Source organism: Malus sylvestris, chromosome 2 (assembly GCF_916048215.2).
Source record: "Malus sylvestris chromosome 2, drMalSylv7.2, whole genome shotgun sequence".
Classification (NCBI taxonomy): domain Eukaryota; kingdom Viridiplantae; phylum Streptophyta; class Magnoliopsida; order Rosales; family Rosaceae; genus Malus; species Malus sylvestris.
In genome coordinates, this window is record NC_062261.1 from 34,527,635 (window position 1) to 34,545,383 (window position 17,749).

Here is a 17,749-nt window from a genome sequence, read left to right on the forward strand (position 1 = left end):
TTTGATTGTCTAGATAGAGAGACCAATATCCATCAATTCCACATGTTTATTTCCATTTGCAAAGATATTCATCATGGCCCGGTTGTAAGCATTAATCCTATATCACAAGGCTGTAAGTCGGCTCAAAACAGCTCGAGCTTGAACCGGGTTGGGCTCGTGTTTAGCACGTCGAAGCTTGAGCAAATTGATTTGGTTTGTTTACATCCATAATCATAAGCACTAAAACAGAAAAAATATAGAACATTAAATAAATAAAATTCCAAACCAGAAGCATAATAAACTGAGCAATGGAAGCCATTGAAGGCCATCGACAAGACTTCTGCATTTCATATATAAACTTAATTTTTTTTGCAACTGCAACATAAGCAAGCAGCTTGCTTTTCTCCCAGTTCAGGGTTCAGGTTAACTGCATCCAGCAGCTACCAACTAGTTAACTAATCAATGCTCTCAGATTAAACATAAATCAACGAACGAAACGCTGGATTTGTCAGGAGCTGCTAACGACTGCCTAGTATATACAAATCAAAAAGTAGAGGGGCAGAATGTTCAAATCTAATTACATCAGAATCTCAAAACGACCGATGCCCCGGAAATAGCCATGCCCTATTGTGTCTCCTCGTTCCCAGTTTGCTCTGAAATGGGGGTTTGACTTAGAGTTTGCTCTGCAATGGGAGTTTGACTTATAGTTTGCTCTGCAATGGGAGTTTGACATGGAGTCTGTTCTGGAATGGGATATTGACTTGGAGTGGGGTTTCGCTCCCGATTCCCTCCTCTCCTAGTAAAATACTTGCCTATGAATGTTTCCGCAACATCAGCATACTTTTCCTTAATGTAATTCTCCAGGCATTTTCGATATGAAAAATCTTCCTTGTGACCATCTGTTGTCACAACAAAAAAGCATCTGCTGTCCTGGAAACTGCCGTGCCTATCAACCTGTCATCAATGGCCGATGTAAATTAGGACAATATGCGACCAAATAAGTCCATTAACACACAAGCCAAATTCATTCGTAAACAACAAAGCTTCGGAAACTTGTGTTTCTTTTGGTTTTTGATAAGAACACAACATAAGCAATACAGGGTTTGTTATTACAAGACAAGTAGTTCTTGGGAAAAGGTAAATAAGATGAGGTATTCCATCCTGGCTATGTTTCCAAGAACTATGAAAGAAAACCCTTTCCCCGTCATTACTAGTCCAGACTTAAAAACCCTTAAGACAGAGCATAGTCTTAATTCGTATTTAAAGACAAGTATATACTTCTCTAATGTCTTCTTATCTGAAAGATTAGATCCCCTCAACCAGCCTTGGCAGGGTGGGAGCTATGAGTAAATAGCTAAACCAATAGAGAAAAAAAAATGGTTTTCCGACTAAACCCCGTCTAGTCATCTTCCTATGTGTAACAGCCCTTTGCTAAAAACTAATTATTGACATAAAAAACGGTTTTGAGAAGCAGAACAAATTTAGGCATGCAACAAAACACATGGAAGTTTACCTCAATGGACAATGTACAAAATTCAGTATAAACGTTATAGTTCAGTAAAAAATAATATGAACATTAGAATAACCAATATAACAATGGAATCAGTCACAGAATCCAAGCATAATGTATCAAAAGTGCACTGAAACATAATTCTAAATAAAACGCAGTTAAGCAAGAACAGGGTAGATAAACATACTGTGAGATGACCAATTCCAGAACCCATTTTAACAGCTTTATCCGGGTGGTAATTGAGAACATTATCAAGTATAAATGACTGGTCGTCAGCTGACAGTGGATCCCCATCATTGTACCTGGATAGAATAATTTAAAAACCGATAGTAGGTTAGAGGATTGTCAAGCACCAAGCAAAGATGTTGCAACAACTAAAACATTCAAAAAAGGAAAGAAAGAAAAAAAAAAGTTGCAAAATTAGGCACCAATAACATACGCAAAGCGGATATAATGCCCCAGAATGAAATCAATTCCTTCATATGGAGATCAGTGAAAATATGATATCCTTAAGACATCTCAAAAGGAAAGTCAACTGTAACACGTGAATTCAGTAAGTTATCAGATGCATTTCCTTTATAGTTCTTATGCTTACTTTTTATATAAAGATAGACTTTAGACTTCATACATCAAAAGAAAACAAATAGTAACTAATATGAATGGGAAGTACAATCAAAGTGGACCAGCAGTCCACAAATATGCTGCCCACAAACTGCAATAACCAAGATATTAAAACTATGACAGTACAGCATCCAACAACGCAGAAAACAGAACCAAAACCACCCACACTACAATCAGGACAACTACGACATAGCGGCTTTCTAGTAGAAATTGAAAAGAATGGGCAACGGCAACCATGATACACACCAAAGCCCACAGAGAGGTGCCAAAACCCAACCCGTATCTCATAAATAGTCCACAACCTCCAAACTTTATCTTTAAACTTGGAGCCCCAAGAGTTTGAAAACTAACTATGTTCTACGATGATGTTTTGGGAGGGACTTCAGTCTTAGACTCAGGCTCAACTAGAGCTTTGACAGGTGAATATGAAACAACATCGTTGCACTACATGCGAGTATAACACTTCAAATGTTAACGCATTATTTTCGACTGAGGGAGGATTTCGTCAAGAAATTCCCTGGATTTAAATGGATTCTTACTTCAGACAAGACATCTCAAAGTCAAAATTGTTAAGAAAGAATATAAACAGAAAACTAACCCAGTTAATTTGAAAAGTATCATATACTTTAGATAATTCGATCAGTCTAGTCCTAATTGTTAAGAAAGAATATAAACAGAAAACTAACCCAGATTGATGCATTATTCTTCGGATAGAGCGCATAACAGGTTCAATTTTAGAAAGAACGTCTTGCTCCTCGCTAGGGAACATATCCAATCTTTGTCTTGTTGCAGTATAGAGTCCAACCACACTAGAGTTATCATTCACCATACCAGGTGGTTTGGCAGGACGGTTCTTATTCTTCCACTCCCCGGGACTAGAAACCCAACTCTTTGAACCTTCAAAACGACTTTTCTTGTTCTGCCCCCATTGGTGATGTCTTTCACCAGTATTACCATCTCCACTAGGTGAATCCCACCCAGACAAGCTCGCAGGTTGAGTTTCTGTCTCAGGAGGATTTTTCTGCCCCCAAGAACTGGTAGAAATTTCGGAAGATTTTTTCTGTTGCCCACTAGACCAAGCATTGTCATTCCCTGATTCTGTTTCCCCAGATGAAACAGCACCCCAAGGTTGAGTTTCTGTCTCAGGAGGATTTTTCTGCCCCCAAGAACTGGTCGAAATTTCAGAAGACTTTTTCTGTTGCCCACTAGACCAAGCCTTGTCATTCCCTGTTTCTGTTTCCCCAGAAGAAACAGCACCCCAAGGTTGAGTTTCTGTCTCAGGAGGATTTTTCTGCCCCCAAGAACTGGTCGAAATTTCAGAAGACTTTTTCTGCTGCCCACTAGACCAAGCATTGGCATTCCCTGTTTCTGTTTCCCCAGAAGAAACAGCACCCCAAGGTTGAGTTTCTGTCTCAGGAGGATTTTTCTGCCCCCAAGAACTGGTCGAAATTTCAGAAGACTTTTTCTGTTGCCCACTAGACCAAGCATTTTTCTGCCCCCAAGAACTGGTAGAAATTTCAGAAGATTTTTTCTGTTGCCCACTGGACCAAGCATTGTCATTCCCTGTTTCTGTTTCCCCAGAAGAAACAGCACCCCAAGGTTGAGTTTCTGTCTCAGGAGGATTTTTCTGCCCCCAAGAACTGGTCGAAATTTCAGAAGACTTTTTCTGTTGCCCACTAGACCAAGCATTGTCATTCCCTGTTTCTGTTTCCCTAGGAGAAACAGCACCCCATCCATTGTCCTTTTCATCTACGGCTTTTATTGTCGGCTGGAGGTCTATTGGTGCAACTTTCTCTGCCACTCTACCACTCCAATCATTTTCACCTCCCTTACTTGCCCCCCAGGCAGAAGTGGTAGGCTCTCCAGTTTCCCCCCAGGCAGATGTGGAAGCTTCTCCAGCAGTATTTGCCCTCCATGCAGGAGTAGTAACTTCTGCTGCCTTGCCTATCCCCCATGTAGATGTGGCAGGTTCTTTGGCTGGAGTTTTATCCCACGATGATGTATCATTTTTATCCCACGATGATGTGGCATCTTCTCTTGTACGATTTGTCCCCCATACAGAGGAATCTTTTTCCCAACTTGATTTTCCAGGAAGAGTTTCTGATTCCTCAAATTCTATAATATCTTCAAAGACGGGCTTATCTAAACCAGAGTCAAGTTCTGGCGACAAGCAGGAATCTGCTAATTCATCTACCACCATAAGATCATCAACTTCTGCCCCCAGTGCTCCTGTAGTTGCTTCTTCTCCATTTGCTGTGCTCACCATATGCAGAAAGTTGAAAACATCTAGTCCACCCTCTTGATTCAATCCTCCCTGAAAAAACAAAATATTAATATTTAAATTAAATGGCACGGAACATTCCAGCAGCAGATTAAACTACCATACAGCTGGGAAAAACTAGAAGTATGTTAAAAATCATATTTACCTCTCTTGTGTCCCAGAGGATATCAAACCTGGAGCCAGTACCAACAGCAACGTGTTTACCCCATGAACATGATGCAACTATGCTTGACAAAGAATCCATGTGGCACTTTTCAGCTGCTCTCTCAAAGCACCTTCTTGGTGTCTACAGCCACATGTAATGAAACTACAATTAGTTGTGATTGTAGTTCATCTAACAACAAACTATAGGTAAATGTCATTTATAGAATTAGGCAAAAGAGTTCAATTACTCACAAAAAGTGTTGCTTCTGTAAATGGTACTTGAATATTCAATGCTCGAGATAGTGCTTTATATCCACTAGAATTGAAGCCAACAAAATTTCCAGCACATGTCATGCTATTCGCCAGGAGGATAAGATGCTCTTTCAGGACACCTTTTGCCACCATTGTAACAGCTGTCGCGAGGCGCTGCGTAATAAAATCCAAAAATGAATTCTTAGTAGAAAAGTACAATACGTATCTCATATCACCCAGTGTTGGTCTAATATGATCCAATTTTCCTTGAAAACTAAAAATGTTAAACTTCATAAGATGTACATGATGATACAGGACTAAAAAAAGGTGGCATGCCCGAGGAAACCACAAATGCAGCACGCAATTCAAAAAAAAAAATTCAAAATTCAAAATAAGGTCCATGCTAAATGAAGATCAGTCACATGAAAGGCTGAACCATAACTAATGGTGAAATGATACAAGTACAGAAAATAAATCGTAGTATAATAAATATACATCCAAATATATACACAACTGATGTGATAAAGTATGCCGAACAACAACAACAAAAAAGCCTTATCCCACTAAGTGGGGTCGGCTGTGATAAAGCATGCCCACTAGAAAATAAATAAATAAGGAAGCAAAGAGTTAACCAGTGAAGTCTAGCATGTCAAACACTCCAAAGGGAGAGAAGCTTATTAGACACACAGAAACTACTGGACACTATAGGTGATAATTTCCTAGTAATGCAGCAGCATAATATGATCACCAAACACAATATTACCGCGATTACTCAACGTGTATCTGAATTTTATCTACTCGTTAACGAACGATAAAAAGGTTGAGCTAGTATCAAACAGTAGATTTTGACACAAGAAACTATTTAATTGGTATTGTATGAGGAAAATTTCAGATTTTTTCCTGTGTACTTCTTGATTGGTATTATTGAATGAATCTCTCTAGAATCAGGAGTTTTTTCCTAGATTTTCTTGCATATGGATTGAATGCAATTTTCACATGAAAGGTGTATTGAATTATGAGTAATGAACTTGGCTTGGAGACAACTAAGTCCATGTCTAAAATTTTGAGTTTCAAGCTGTATCAAAACATAAAATGGCTAATAAAAATTGAGTTAGTGCCTAATACTAAATGACACACAAAACATGATATACACAGCCCTATAACAACCCATAATATAAACAGCTAGCCACAAAAGCTAGCATGGCTTCTGATATAGGATCATAAAGTTCAAGATTCGCAGTAGAAAGAAGGAAAATTGTGAACCTCTGATTTTACCTGAACTGCTTGATCAAAAGCACAAGACACTCCCAATAGTTCTTGAATCTGTTTGATAGCATACGGGATGGAACGCCTGGTGTCAATTAGGTGAAGCACAGGGAGGCAAGAATCGAGAACGATTCTCCATGCATCACCGCTTTGCTTGACAACAGATCTCTCCAGAACAACATCCAAGGCCCATTCACCCTTTTGAGAATTATTTGGACTTCTAATCCAAGTTGTTGTATCGGGATCAATCCAAATTATATTTGCTGAGGTAATCCGTGGGTCACCTGTCCATTTTAGAGACATTAAGACTTTACTAATAGAAGAGTTACAATATAGTTTCCAGCAGTAAACAACATGTCCACCATCTAATAAAAACTACAATAAGTCAAATAAAAAACTGCTTCTATCACCAGCATCAAAAGTCCAAAGATCAGCTAACTGCACCCAATCTGATCAAGAATCATGAAAGGACTATCTCTCAACTCAGGCATTACTAATGCTTAAAGCTAAAACGTCAAAACCTTCACTCTATCCGTCAAGGCCACTGCACCTCTCCAAACTTTTCCTACAAATTTCTAGCAATAGAATCCAGCTGAATCCCACCCCCACCACCAAAAAAAAAAAAAAAAAAAAAAAAGAAGTCATCATACCCACAGTTCCTCTAAGCTTTTACTTGCCTCCTCAAAGTACAATGTTTCCAACTAATACATTAATTACTATACAAGAGGATGAAAATGCACAACTCAACCTAGAAATAAATTATGAATATTTCGACTGCATTCTTGCAGAGTTTAACACTAAACTGTTGATAGGCACATATTTGGCCTCTTACGTTGGATATGATCACAAGTAATGGCCATCCCATACGCAACTAACACAACAAAAACGTGTACCTTGGGATGGGATGAAAAAAAAGTAAATATGAGGTTCATGAGACAGAAGAGAAGTAGGATTTTTCTATTAAAAAAACAAATAGAAGTAGGACTTCAATAAGACAGACAGAAGCAAAACACACAAATTGCATATAATCACTGACATTCCTGTTTTAGATGTGAGTTGGCAAAACAAATCAAAAGACCAAGATTCACTGGAAAACAAGGAAACTCAAATAATAAATTAGTATTTCACTCTTTAGAAAATCACTCCAAAAGCTACCTTTTATTATTGTTTCTAAAAGCACAGGGCAAATCAAATCAGCATAGTATTGCGAAGTGGTTTCCAACTCTTCAGTAGCTTGAAGGAAGAACATCAAGCACGGGGAGTCAGATCCTTTGTCTGCACAGGAATGATGAAAAGAGCAATGCTCACTGCAAACAATGAAGCATTTATCATTAAGTAGTTTAAAGCGGAGACACAAGTAAACTTAGGAACACAATAGGGGAAGGGGAAGTCATACAAGTATGAACATTGTATATGATTATGATAGTAGGCAACTGCCACATGCAAATGATTTTTGAAATACGAATCTTCTTTTGACATGAAAATTTCAGTATCTCTAGCGCTCTTAAATCCAGTAAACAGTCAGGGTTCCAGAACACAAACAAATACAATATATATATTTATAATCTTACACATATTTACGTTTTATGGTAATAACAAGAATGATCTGCCCATGTTACTATGGTGGACTTTGTACTGGTGGCGTTTCTCTTATCAAGCTATTATGTTTTCACCTCCCCTTTCCTTTCAGAACTTTTTCCTTCCTTTATCTTAGTGAAGCATAACTAAAAGGGCCAAATAAATTCAAACAAAAAACCACTATAAAATAAGCAAAGAATAACAGCATAGCTCATAATGTTCCATAACTTTCTTCAGTAAAATTTATTAATATCATATTGACCAAAATCAATTGAGGCTGTGTCCTCGCCTCATTAGGAAAACATAAATGATCAAGTCAATAAGGCAATTGGTAAACATAAATATGATCCAATCAGAGAGGGGGGGAAAAGACCTGGCAAACAAAACTGTATTTTTGAAAAGATAGCCAATGTTGAACTTCTTCTTCCCAACTCTCTTCCTCCGAAATGAATTAACAGTTTCTTGGCATTTTTGTTGAATCTCGTCTACACCAACATTTAACTCCCGTAACAGCTCCTGTTCAATAAAGCTCTCGTTATCCCAAACTATGAAGTAATAGCAACTTCGTAAATGAAAATATAAAGAAAACATTCCAACACAGTGAACTATGCAAACCTCATTGAGATGAATATGGCCAACTAGGCCTGCATCATTTACCATACTTCCCAAACTAGAAAGCTGATTGCTATATCTGCATGTAAAACACAAACTTTTTCAAGCCCACACATTAATTTTATACCACTGCAAATAAGTACAAAGTGTAGTAGATGCAAAACTCAATTTCTTGTCAATGACATGGTGACCAAATAATATGTTGGTAGTAACAGAGAAACATATTCTCACAAAAGTGGAAGTGAAGATTACACTCTGCTATTATCAGGTACACAACTATTACTATATTGATCAGCTCTTGAGTATCTAACTATTATTAAACTGGAACTTTGCATGGTTAACCCAAGCTATGCAAAAAGAAGCTGCAGACTGTTAAATATATATTTCAGCAAAGGCAAAACCTTTCCTAGTTAGCAAATCACACATTTATAGACATAAAATGAATTACATCCACTTATTCGCATAACAAATAATTCTTCCAGAATTCTTAAAGCATAATCTCCTGAGAAACATGCAAGAGTTTCTAGAAAACAAAACCACGTATTTGATCTGCAGAACTTGATATTGTTGAGAATATCGCGTTTAAGAATGGGAAAAACAAGAACAAACTCCGGAAATCGAAAAACAAATAACCAAGATAAATAACACCAAGAATTTACATGGTTCGCAATATGTGCCTACGTCCACGGGGCAGCAACAACAATCTTTCACTATATCAATAATGAGTACAACCAATAATCTTGCCAAATCTCTAGAACTAGGACTTGACGAAAAACCTGAAAGAACAAGAACAAGAAATATACTATCTCTTTTCTTTTCTCTCGCACACTTTACAATATTCTCTCACTCTAATCCCTTGAGTGGTATACAATTTATTGTTTTGCTCCCTCCAATTCAAAACTAGTACAATAGCCCCTTTATATAGACATAATAAAGGTCTTCTTCAATAAGGATTATTAATCCTAAAACCTAATTGGAATCTAGTTATAAAACCTACTCCAATTGAGAAACTAACTCCAATTGGGTAAACAATTTAATCCTCTAAGACCATAATTACTTATAGACTTAGGACAACTTATCATGGGCTAGAAAAACCTAACAGATATCAACAGATTCAAATAGATACCAAGAGAGCTGCAAATAAATATTAAAATTGCAGGTAGTAGTGCCAGTGTGGTGGGAGACGGAAAAAGCATGTCAGCATAGAAAATAACTTAAAGCACGGAAGAGGTAGTAACAGGTACTCATTTCCAGTTCAACTGTGGGGGGGGTTACCTTTCAAGAAAGGTTGATGCAGATAAAGCAGGGAATATGACAACTGACAACTTAATCAACATGAACTAAGGGATTGAGAAATTCCTAGAAACATACTTAAATAAAACCATATGTGAAAGTGTTGCCAAAAAAATAAGTATGAAGAGGCAGAGCATACTCAATCATGAATTCGACTGCAGTATCTTTAAGACTGACTTTCTTCAACTGATTCTTAACCAAACATGCTGCACGTTCTCGGCAGTACTTTCTTCCACAACCACAGTTATTCAAGTACAAAATTACACGGCGATCAATGAGCTCATTCTTAAAATTTACTTTGCAAAGTAGAATTTCCTGAAGAACAGACGATGTAAATTCAAGTTACGATAAATATTTATGCATGTATCTTCATCAGCTCAAAAAACATTTATGCAAAAGAAAACATAAAAGATCAAAAACATGAATTGAAAGGAAAAACACCATCATAATCAATAGCCAAGCCAACTACCTTCATCAGCTCCCATGAAGAGTTGCTGCTTGGGGTAGAATCAAGAACTGCCTTGTACGCAGGATTTGACATTGCAGTGGCAGCTAACACACCAACAGGTTCACCAGCAGGGAAAAGATTCGGGGGCCTAGATCCAGCATTGACTCCATACTCAAATTGGATAACTGAATTGCTACAAACATTTCTGACTGTGCCATCATAGCAAATAACCACATCACGAAGAATGGCCATTAAATTTTTAAATAAGGTCCCAGGTTCAGTCAATCCTCTTGAGGACCGAACAATCACCTCTCGTGTAGCAATGGAGTGAACTATTTCCTCGTATGGATCTAACCCATGGAAGAAACAACTTTGAACTAGGCCATATTCTGCAGAGGGATACTCCGAGTTAAAAGAATATTTGTTGTGACAGAGAGAGGCCACATCCTCAACCAATGTCTTTGAGTAGAATCTTCCCTTATCAGAGAGTTGTAGGCCTAGGAACCCAATTTGTTGTACAACTTTGTTGATTGCCGAATCACTCTTGGTGTCGATTAAATCACCGAATGCAGATGACTCCAAGATAAAATTTGAAACTGGTACTTTCAAGCTTTTCATTCGACTCTCTAGCTGAAACTCTACAAATTCATTGTAGGTTGACCTCAGATGATACAACAAATCTGAAGTACCCTGAATATTCTCCTTAATATCTTGTATGGATGTCTTTGACATGTAAAAATCCTCCAAGCCAACACTGAACCCTTCTGAAAATATATTCTCCATCAGCAAGGGCTGTAGAGAATCAAAGAATTTAAGGACATCCTCGCCCCCTTTCTCAAAAAAAACTGAAGTAGCAATGTCATTCATCACCGCTGAAACTGCACTTGTACTGAACTCAATTTTCAGTATCTCACTTTTATTGACTAAGTACTTTTCCCCACAGTAGTCAAAGTCAAGAGGCAATGCAGTCTGTAATATCTGCAAAGCAGTCCAATATGAGCAAGCAGCATTTGCTTTCAATAATGCAGGTCGTGGCAACAAAGATGAAGCAAACATGGCCAGTTGCTGAGCTGCTGATTTATCCAAAAAAAAGTTCTTAAACATCATCCTCAATGACAATAGTGAATCAGTGGCCATTTGCAGATTTGGTTTTCCACTATGAGAGCTAAGCAGCTGCTTCTCCACTGAAAAAAGCTCCAAAACTTCTGCTTTTGCAGCAAGTGATTGCGGATAGAACAAATGGATGCAATCACCATCAAAGTCAGCACTTAGTGGCCCACATATCAAAGGATTTATTTTCACCACATGGTCATCATGCACATACACTTGTAGTGCTTGTAGGGAATGTTTATGGGTAGTTGGGGGCCTGTTTACAAATACAAGGTCCCCATCCATAATCCTCCGATGCACCACTTGACCAGGCCTCAAAAAAGTGTGCCCCTTTGAACCTTCCCTAAGTGAGTAAGTTGATGATCCATCCCTATAGGTTAGGCACAACTTGCTATCTACCAGCTGTTGTAAGTACCTAATGTTATGATCATTAACCCTCTCCTCGAAGGTGATTCTTTGAGCAATTTCATAGGGGATGCCAACTTCATTTACCCTTCTAAAGGCATCCCCAGTGATTACTGAGCGAGAAGAGAATCCTGAACCCTTTCTAATGAACAGTGTTCTCATTTTTTCAAGCCATGCTTTAGTGGAAGAGGCATTCAGCTCCTTGTTTACCCCAAACCTTGCATCTATATCCCGTGATGCCTTCCCAGTACCCCTAACTTGAAGATACTGATCCACTATGGCTTGAAGTTCATTAGCTTCAACAATTTGTGATTCAAAGTTTGGGATGCCTGACCTTGAACTTCTTATGACTTCAATTTGCTTTAGAACTTTTCTGAGCATTGAAATTGACGGATCCGCAGACATAACACTAACACCATCCGAAATTTCAGGAACAGATAAACAGTTTGGAGGGACAGGTATATGACGCAAGATGTATCCATCTTGAGGAAAATACCCTCTTGCATTAAGTTTCTTCCTGGTGTCTTGAGGGATACGCTTTAGCATCTCCATCACCTGGTAGTCATTACCAAAATAATATGTATCAGGAGAACAACAATTACAATCAGCAGAAACAGGAAAGGCCAACAGAATTATATAAGATAAGTATGATTTTCATTATGAGTGATTGGCAATAAAATCATTTGGTTAGAATCTACTTATACACATCTGGTGAACTAAGTTAACCATCAAACTAGTTAGTGAATGAAATAAATTGTGCCAGTTGAAACCACATGGAGCTGTACATCTGGCCAACTAAGTTAACCATCAATTTATTTTGTAAACAAAATAAACTGTGCCAGTTGAAACCACAGGGAAGACAACAACACCCTCTGATCAATCCATTCAATGAAGAATCCAACAGTAAGATGCTAACTTCGCCAGATTACTGTGATAAGGGGGATGATTGCATGTGGGTAAGAACTAGATTTAAGACGTAGTGATCACAGTAAACCAGAAACTTTTCCCACAAATGAATTGGTGTGCAAACAAGGACTTCAACTAATTTAGCCATCAAAACAATTAGTGGAGCTAAAATCAATCATGAAGGTTGACACCAAAGGAAGGTGGCAGAAGCAATAGCAACCCCTGATCAATGCATACAATAAAGTAAGACAGAGGAATCCAAAATAAGGTGCTCACTGTGTCAATTTCTGTGATAACTGATAAGTGAGGATTTCTTTGTATTTGAGTCAAATTAATAAATTAGAAATAAGTTCTTAATGGAAAACATCAAACTTTTCCACTAATAAAAACACCGTAGAAATAACAGTGAACTATGAGCAAACAAAGACTTCAATACACATAACTGGACAATAAAATTCAATTCAAGTTCCAAGAATGTGAGATGATAGGGATTCAGTCAGGAAGCAAGAAGCATACCTCACAAGGAAGCAAAGTACGTATATGATCATCGCCATAACGAAAACCATATCGTTCGAGGAAATTCCAAAAACCAGGTGGTGTTCTTGATTTAGAAGGTCGCTTCAATTGCAAGGAACAAGAGCTATCTGTTGGTTTAGTCTCTCCAATACACACTTGTGCAGCATCCTACAGAAGGAATGAGAGGGCATAAAACTAGTAGATGGAAAATGAAGAGAGATGAAGAGAGAACATATCACAAAGTATTCCAATTTATATAAAATTAAATGTAACAGACTTTAAAAAAAAAAACAAGTATAGCATTTCTTGACGGTTGACAAACAACTTTATCTAACTATAATTTCAATCTTTAAACATAGTACTCCAAATGAAAGAATCAAACCTCTGAACACCTAATAAGGGCAGGAACATCCCAAGAAAGGAAAACATACGAGATAATAACACACATAATGTTCTAGAACACATAACCTAATACACAATTGACCTTTTTTTACAAGAATTTAGGGAAAACAAAACAAACTAAACCAGGATTACTGACACCATCAAGATTTCAAGTATTGATCTTTTTTGCGAGCTCATGGAATGTAGTGCCATTCCAAATAAAACTTTTAGGAAACTTGAATTACTAAAACAGAACTTCAATAAACCAAAGATGCACTGGCAATTGAAACATAGCATAGTGAAACATTTCTAACTAGAAACTAGAACCATGTAGTGATAGTTGTGCAACTAAGGTTCAAAAACCATGTATTTGATTAAATTAGAATTAGTGGTTGGGTGAGAGGGTGTGAAAGTGCTTGTGCGCCCGTAAGGAAATCAGAGAGCGATAAATCCACAAAATTTCTAGATACAGTGAGCATACTTCACATCATGAAAAATTGAAACGATTAATTTATACGTACCTCACAACATGAAGCTAACATTCTTTCTGCTAAGCCAGTATTCTTGGTTGGAAACTGAATAGTAAAAAAATGGATACAGAATATAAGGCTATAAGCACAGAGATTTTTATGATAAGAAAACATTGCCAGTTAACTATATAGTTTTTAAAAATAAAAATTTGCTACTCAAATACGAAGTGTTCTCAACCACTTTACAGAATATAGAAATTGAAGGGCAACCCACAGTCACAGACAATTTTTCCTCCAACGACATGTTAACAAAAACAAAAATATTGTGAGATTGTGGTCGACAAAGAACTATTCACATAATACAATCGTGGATTCTGTAGAATTAAGTTCAAACTTCAGACTCTTTTTGAGAAAATTAGGAAAATAAAGCAAACTTATAAGATTTAAAAGAAAAGAAACAAGATCAATCCACAGATGACAAATACAGTGCAATAAAGGGCACTTGTACAAAATGATAAATTAAAAAACAAAAAGGCAGTTTAGTAATGGTTGGATTGAATGACACAGTAAATAGGTTCAAAATTCAACTGCTTCTTCATGTAAAATTGTAAATCATTTTATTCTTTGTTCCTCAGCTGAAACTATAACAAACACAAATCTGCATATCTTCCCTTAACAGACAACAAAAGTCCAAATAACAAGCTAACCAAGGGGATATATTGCCTCTGCTTAGTAAGTGATGATCATAGCAGCAATTATAAACAATGAAAAACTCAATCAGGTGGTACCTTGTTCTTTTTCATTTTCAAGCATTTCAAGCACAATAAGCTCAGCATCCGCTTCAATTCGCTAACATGATTGGGATGAAATATTGGTACTGGTAACTCAATATACCCAAAATGACCTGAAAAGGGATAAAGGATACACTTTCTTACGTTTCCAATCATACTCTTTCAAATTTCAATGTATAATATGTTTCTTACATCTGACTTGTTTGGCAACATTGTATATTTTAACTCACTGTACCAAAGGTTGAGAAATGAAATTTATTTACCTTCACATTTCCCAGGTTCGGAAGTGCCACAAGATTCACACTTTCCAAACTCAAGGGGCAGGCCAAGGAATGGGTTGGAAAGCTGGCTTGCATGGCTGATAGAGCAATCGCTAATAGATGCTGTACACTGCCAAAAATGTAAACATAAAAGTATAAACAAATTATTCCAAAGGTTGATTTTCGTAGTAAAGAAACAAATTGTAAAAAACACTTTGCTGGAGGTGATTTTCTAATTTACTCTCCCATAGACACTAGTCACGAGTTAGTTGTGAAGGCATCTTTTACTTTATTTTTTTTAATAAGAACAATACGGGGAACACGTTGCTGAAGGCATATTACATTTGACCAATGGAAAGCCATAATTTTCATTTGGCCGTAAATGGAGCCTTATATGAGCTTAGAATGTGAATATTCAATATGGACTCTAAAGACCACTCCCTCCAAGAAATGAATCAGAATTCTCCCTCGAAATCCTATCCCATGAATGCAATTTTATTTTTTAGAAACAAACTAATGTAGTTAAGGCCTCTCAGCTTTAGATGGCATAGACTCAATAACTACTCAAATTAAATGTCAAATTTCTACTTACAATTTCTTGATGAGTTGCTAAACCAAATTTGATTCCAACGATCTCCCCATCCAAAATATTCGAGGTCGAGACCTCCTCCATTTCCTTTAAGAAACTGCCATGGAAGAGACAGGGAAACATATATAAAGTAAGACAACTGTAGCTATTACAGCAAAATCAACATGCAAATATACCATAGACAAAATTATTAAGCTAGAAACTTAAGAAAAAGTTAGTTTGTGGGAGGTACCAACCTCTAAAACAATTAAAATTAATAATAAGTTAAAGGCAAACGATATACAAGAAATCTGATGGTTTCTAAGAAAAAGGAAAGAATTAAAAAAGGCCAGCAGAACTCAGCAAAAAACCTAAACAAGGTATAAATTTTCATCCAATTCTCAGCTACCAAACACAAAATAAACATGCAGCAAAAGGAAAGAACAAAATTACCAGAGTCTTCGGGTCTGATCGTACTTGGAGCTACGATGCAGGCCGGAAAAAAAAAAACCCTAACTGGAACCTAGAAAACAAAACGCAGAGCAAATGTATTTAGCGTCACAGTTAGATACAGAGAAAGAGGGGGGAGAGAGAGAGAGAGAGAGGTCCTTTTGGTCACGGAGAAACTGAGAGAAAATTAACCAATGTGCAACATTTTCCCCCGTTAAATTTTCCAAGCAAAAAAAAAAAGGCCCATTAAAAAGTCCCTCATTTTCTCAGCAACCAAACACCAAATAGCAAAATGCAAACAATTTAGAGCAAAAATTACCACAATTTTTCGATTCCTCCGTACTCTGAAACCGGGGGTTCAACTCCAAAATCCTAGAATAAGCCCTGAAACCCCTAAAAACCAAAAACCCAAAAGGGTTTTTCAACGGAGTGAGAACTATACTCCAAAGCTTTTGAAACCAAAAAAACAATTTCAGTAAAAAAATTCGCAAACGACACAAAAATTGGCCGGCAGAGGGAGCTTACCCTCGCAAACGGCGCCGTTTTCCTCTTCCGCTGTCGCTTTCACTCTCTTCCGAGACTCTGATGACCAGAGAGAGAGAGAGAGAGAGTGAGATGGTGGGAGAGTGAAATGGGTTTTTGCATGAAGAAAGGGGAATTTTGTTGAGGCCTGGGGAATTTGGACTTTTTGGTCTTTTCACAGATCAACGTGGGGTTTCTAGAGGAAAAAAAATAAAAATCAGGTTGGTTTTTTTTGAAATTTTGGAGCCGTACTGCTTTACCGGGTGTGTGGTGTGTGAGGGGTTTTGGGGAGAGAAATGACAGGAAGGGGCTCGTTGACCGTTTTATTTACCAAGGTTTGGCTTTGGTTTGGTGAAAATAAGGAGGGCAAAATGGAGAGTGTATTTGGGGTAGAGTTTATTTGCGATTTTAACTCTTGATTAAAATCTAAACTTTTTAACCAAGAATATTTAAAGTTTAACCCAAAACTTTAAGTTTAACCAACAGGTGGTTCTAACTCTTGTTGTTCCGGTGTGGGTTGGGCTGAGACTGGCTCTTTCTAGCGCATCCACGCGCAAAAGTGGCCACAAAAATAGGTTTGGCCAATTTTTTGGGAAATTTGCTCAACTTTTAGGTTTTAACTCAAAACTTATTTTAGGCCACATGGTTGGAGATAGGGTTGGGCACGGGCTGAGCCGGGCCTTAATTTGGAGGAACCTGGCCCTACCCATTTTAAAATGTAACGGGTGGGGTTGGGCCAGGCCAGATAGAAGGAATTTGAGTTTAGGAATCGAACCTAACCCAGCCCGTTTGAAACAGGCCAGTTCGAAATGGGTCCACGGGTCCAATTACTTTTTCTTTTCTTTTTTCCAATTTTGGAACGGCGCCGATCTGCTGATCAGAAGCATAAGCAAAACCATCCATTTTAGACACTCATTTGCACTACTCAGAACACAGAAAAACAAATCCTACAAACATTTCTGCACTGCATGTGTTTAAACACAACCAAATCAATGTATATACTTCGCACATGTACGATTCTTCCATGCATGTCCCGAAATAAGCAAACCATGAAATCCCAGATCCATAGTTTCTAACAGAACCCATTACACTTACACACAAAACTACATCAAATCAATCTCACAAATAACCAAATCGGAAAATCGAAAAATCATACTAGAGACGTCGTCTTCCTCACGGATCCAAGACCTCCACCCTCGCCATTACAAATTACATTAGTTGATGAATCAAAACAAAATTAGAAATCCTAATTCATAAATTACCTAGGGATGCCACGATGGAGAGTTAGGAGAGATGCCACGATGGTAATCGTGCCTCTCGACCCGGTCCAACCCTTCGCATGCCACCACGTTACAGTTTTGCTTCCCCAATTAAACCTCCAACATC

General features: G+C 37.6%; 1 protein-coding gene across 4 annotated transcripts; it reads right to left on the bottom strand.

The window, feature by feature from the left end:
- Nucleotides 1–276: 276 nt before the first annotated feature.
- LOC126592028 (DNA-directed RNA polymerase V subunit 1-like) lies at nucleotides 277–16,530 on the bottom strand. 4 transcript variants are annotated; one of them, XM_050257806.1, is made up of 20 exons: nucleotides 16,367–16,530; nucleotides 16,161–16,234; nucleotides 15,845–15,914; nucleotides 15,416–15,509; nucleotides 14,827–14,953; nucleotides 14,561–14,676; nucleotides 13,824–13,877; nucleotides 12,922–13,089; nucleotides 10,006–12,054; nucleotides 9,676–9,851; nucleotides 8,247–8,322; nucleotides 8,005–8,147; nucleotides 7,209–7,360; nucleotides 6,063–6,337; nucleotides 4,788–4,961; nucleotides 4,537–4,677; nucleotides 3,710–4,424; nucleotides 2,797–3,373; nucleotides 1,677–1,791; nucleotides 277–933 (listed from the first exon to the last, which is right to left on the bottom strand). In XM_050257806.1, the coding sequence occupies exons 4-20, from the start codon at nucleotides 15,494–15,496 to the stop codon at nucleotides 604–606; spliced, it is 5,469 nt and encodes a 1,822-aa protein (XP_050113763.1). In that variant the 5' UTR covers nucleotides 15,497–15,509; nucleotides 15,845–15,914; nucleotides 16,161–16,234; nucleotides 16,367–16,530; the 3' UTR covers nucleotides 277–603. The 4 variants fall into 4 exon arrangements, with proteins under 4 accessions (XP_050113763.1, XP_050113759.1, XP_050113742.1 ...); XM_050257802.1 differs by having other exon boundaries at nucleotides 3,509–4,424; XM_050257785.1 differs by having other exon boundaries at nucleotides 2,797–4,424.
- Nucleotides 16,531–17,749: the final 1,219 nt, after the last annotated feature.

Coding starts and splice junctions, on each gene's coding strand:
- LOC126592028 (XM_050257785.1), bottom strand. CDS start 15,496: ATGGAGGAGGTCTCGACCTCGAATATTTTGGATGGGGAGATCGTTGGA. Junction 14,677..14,826: donor CGAACCTGGGAAATGTGAAG/GTAAATAAATTT, acceptor ATCCCTTTTCAG/GTCATTTTGGGTATATTGAG. Junction 13,878..14,560: donor TGAAAATGAAAAAGAACAAG/GTACCACCTGAT, acceptor TTTACTATTCAG/TTTCCAACCAAGAATACTGG.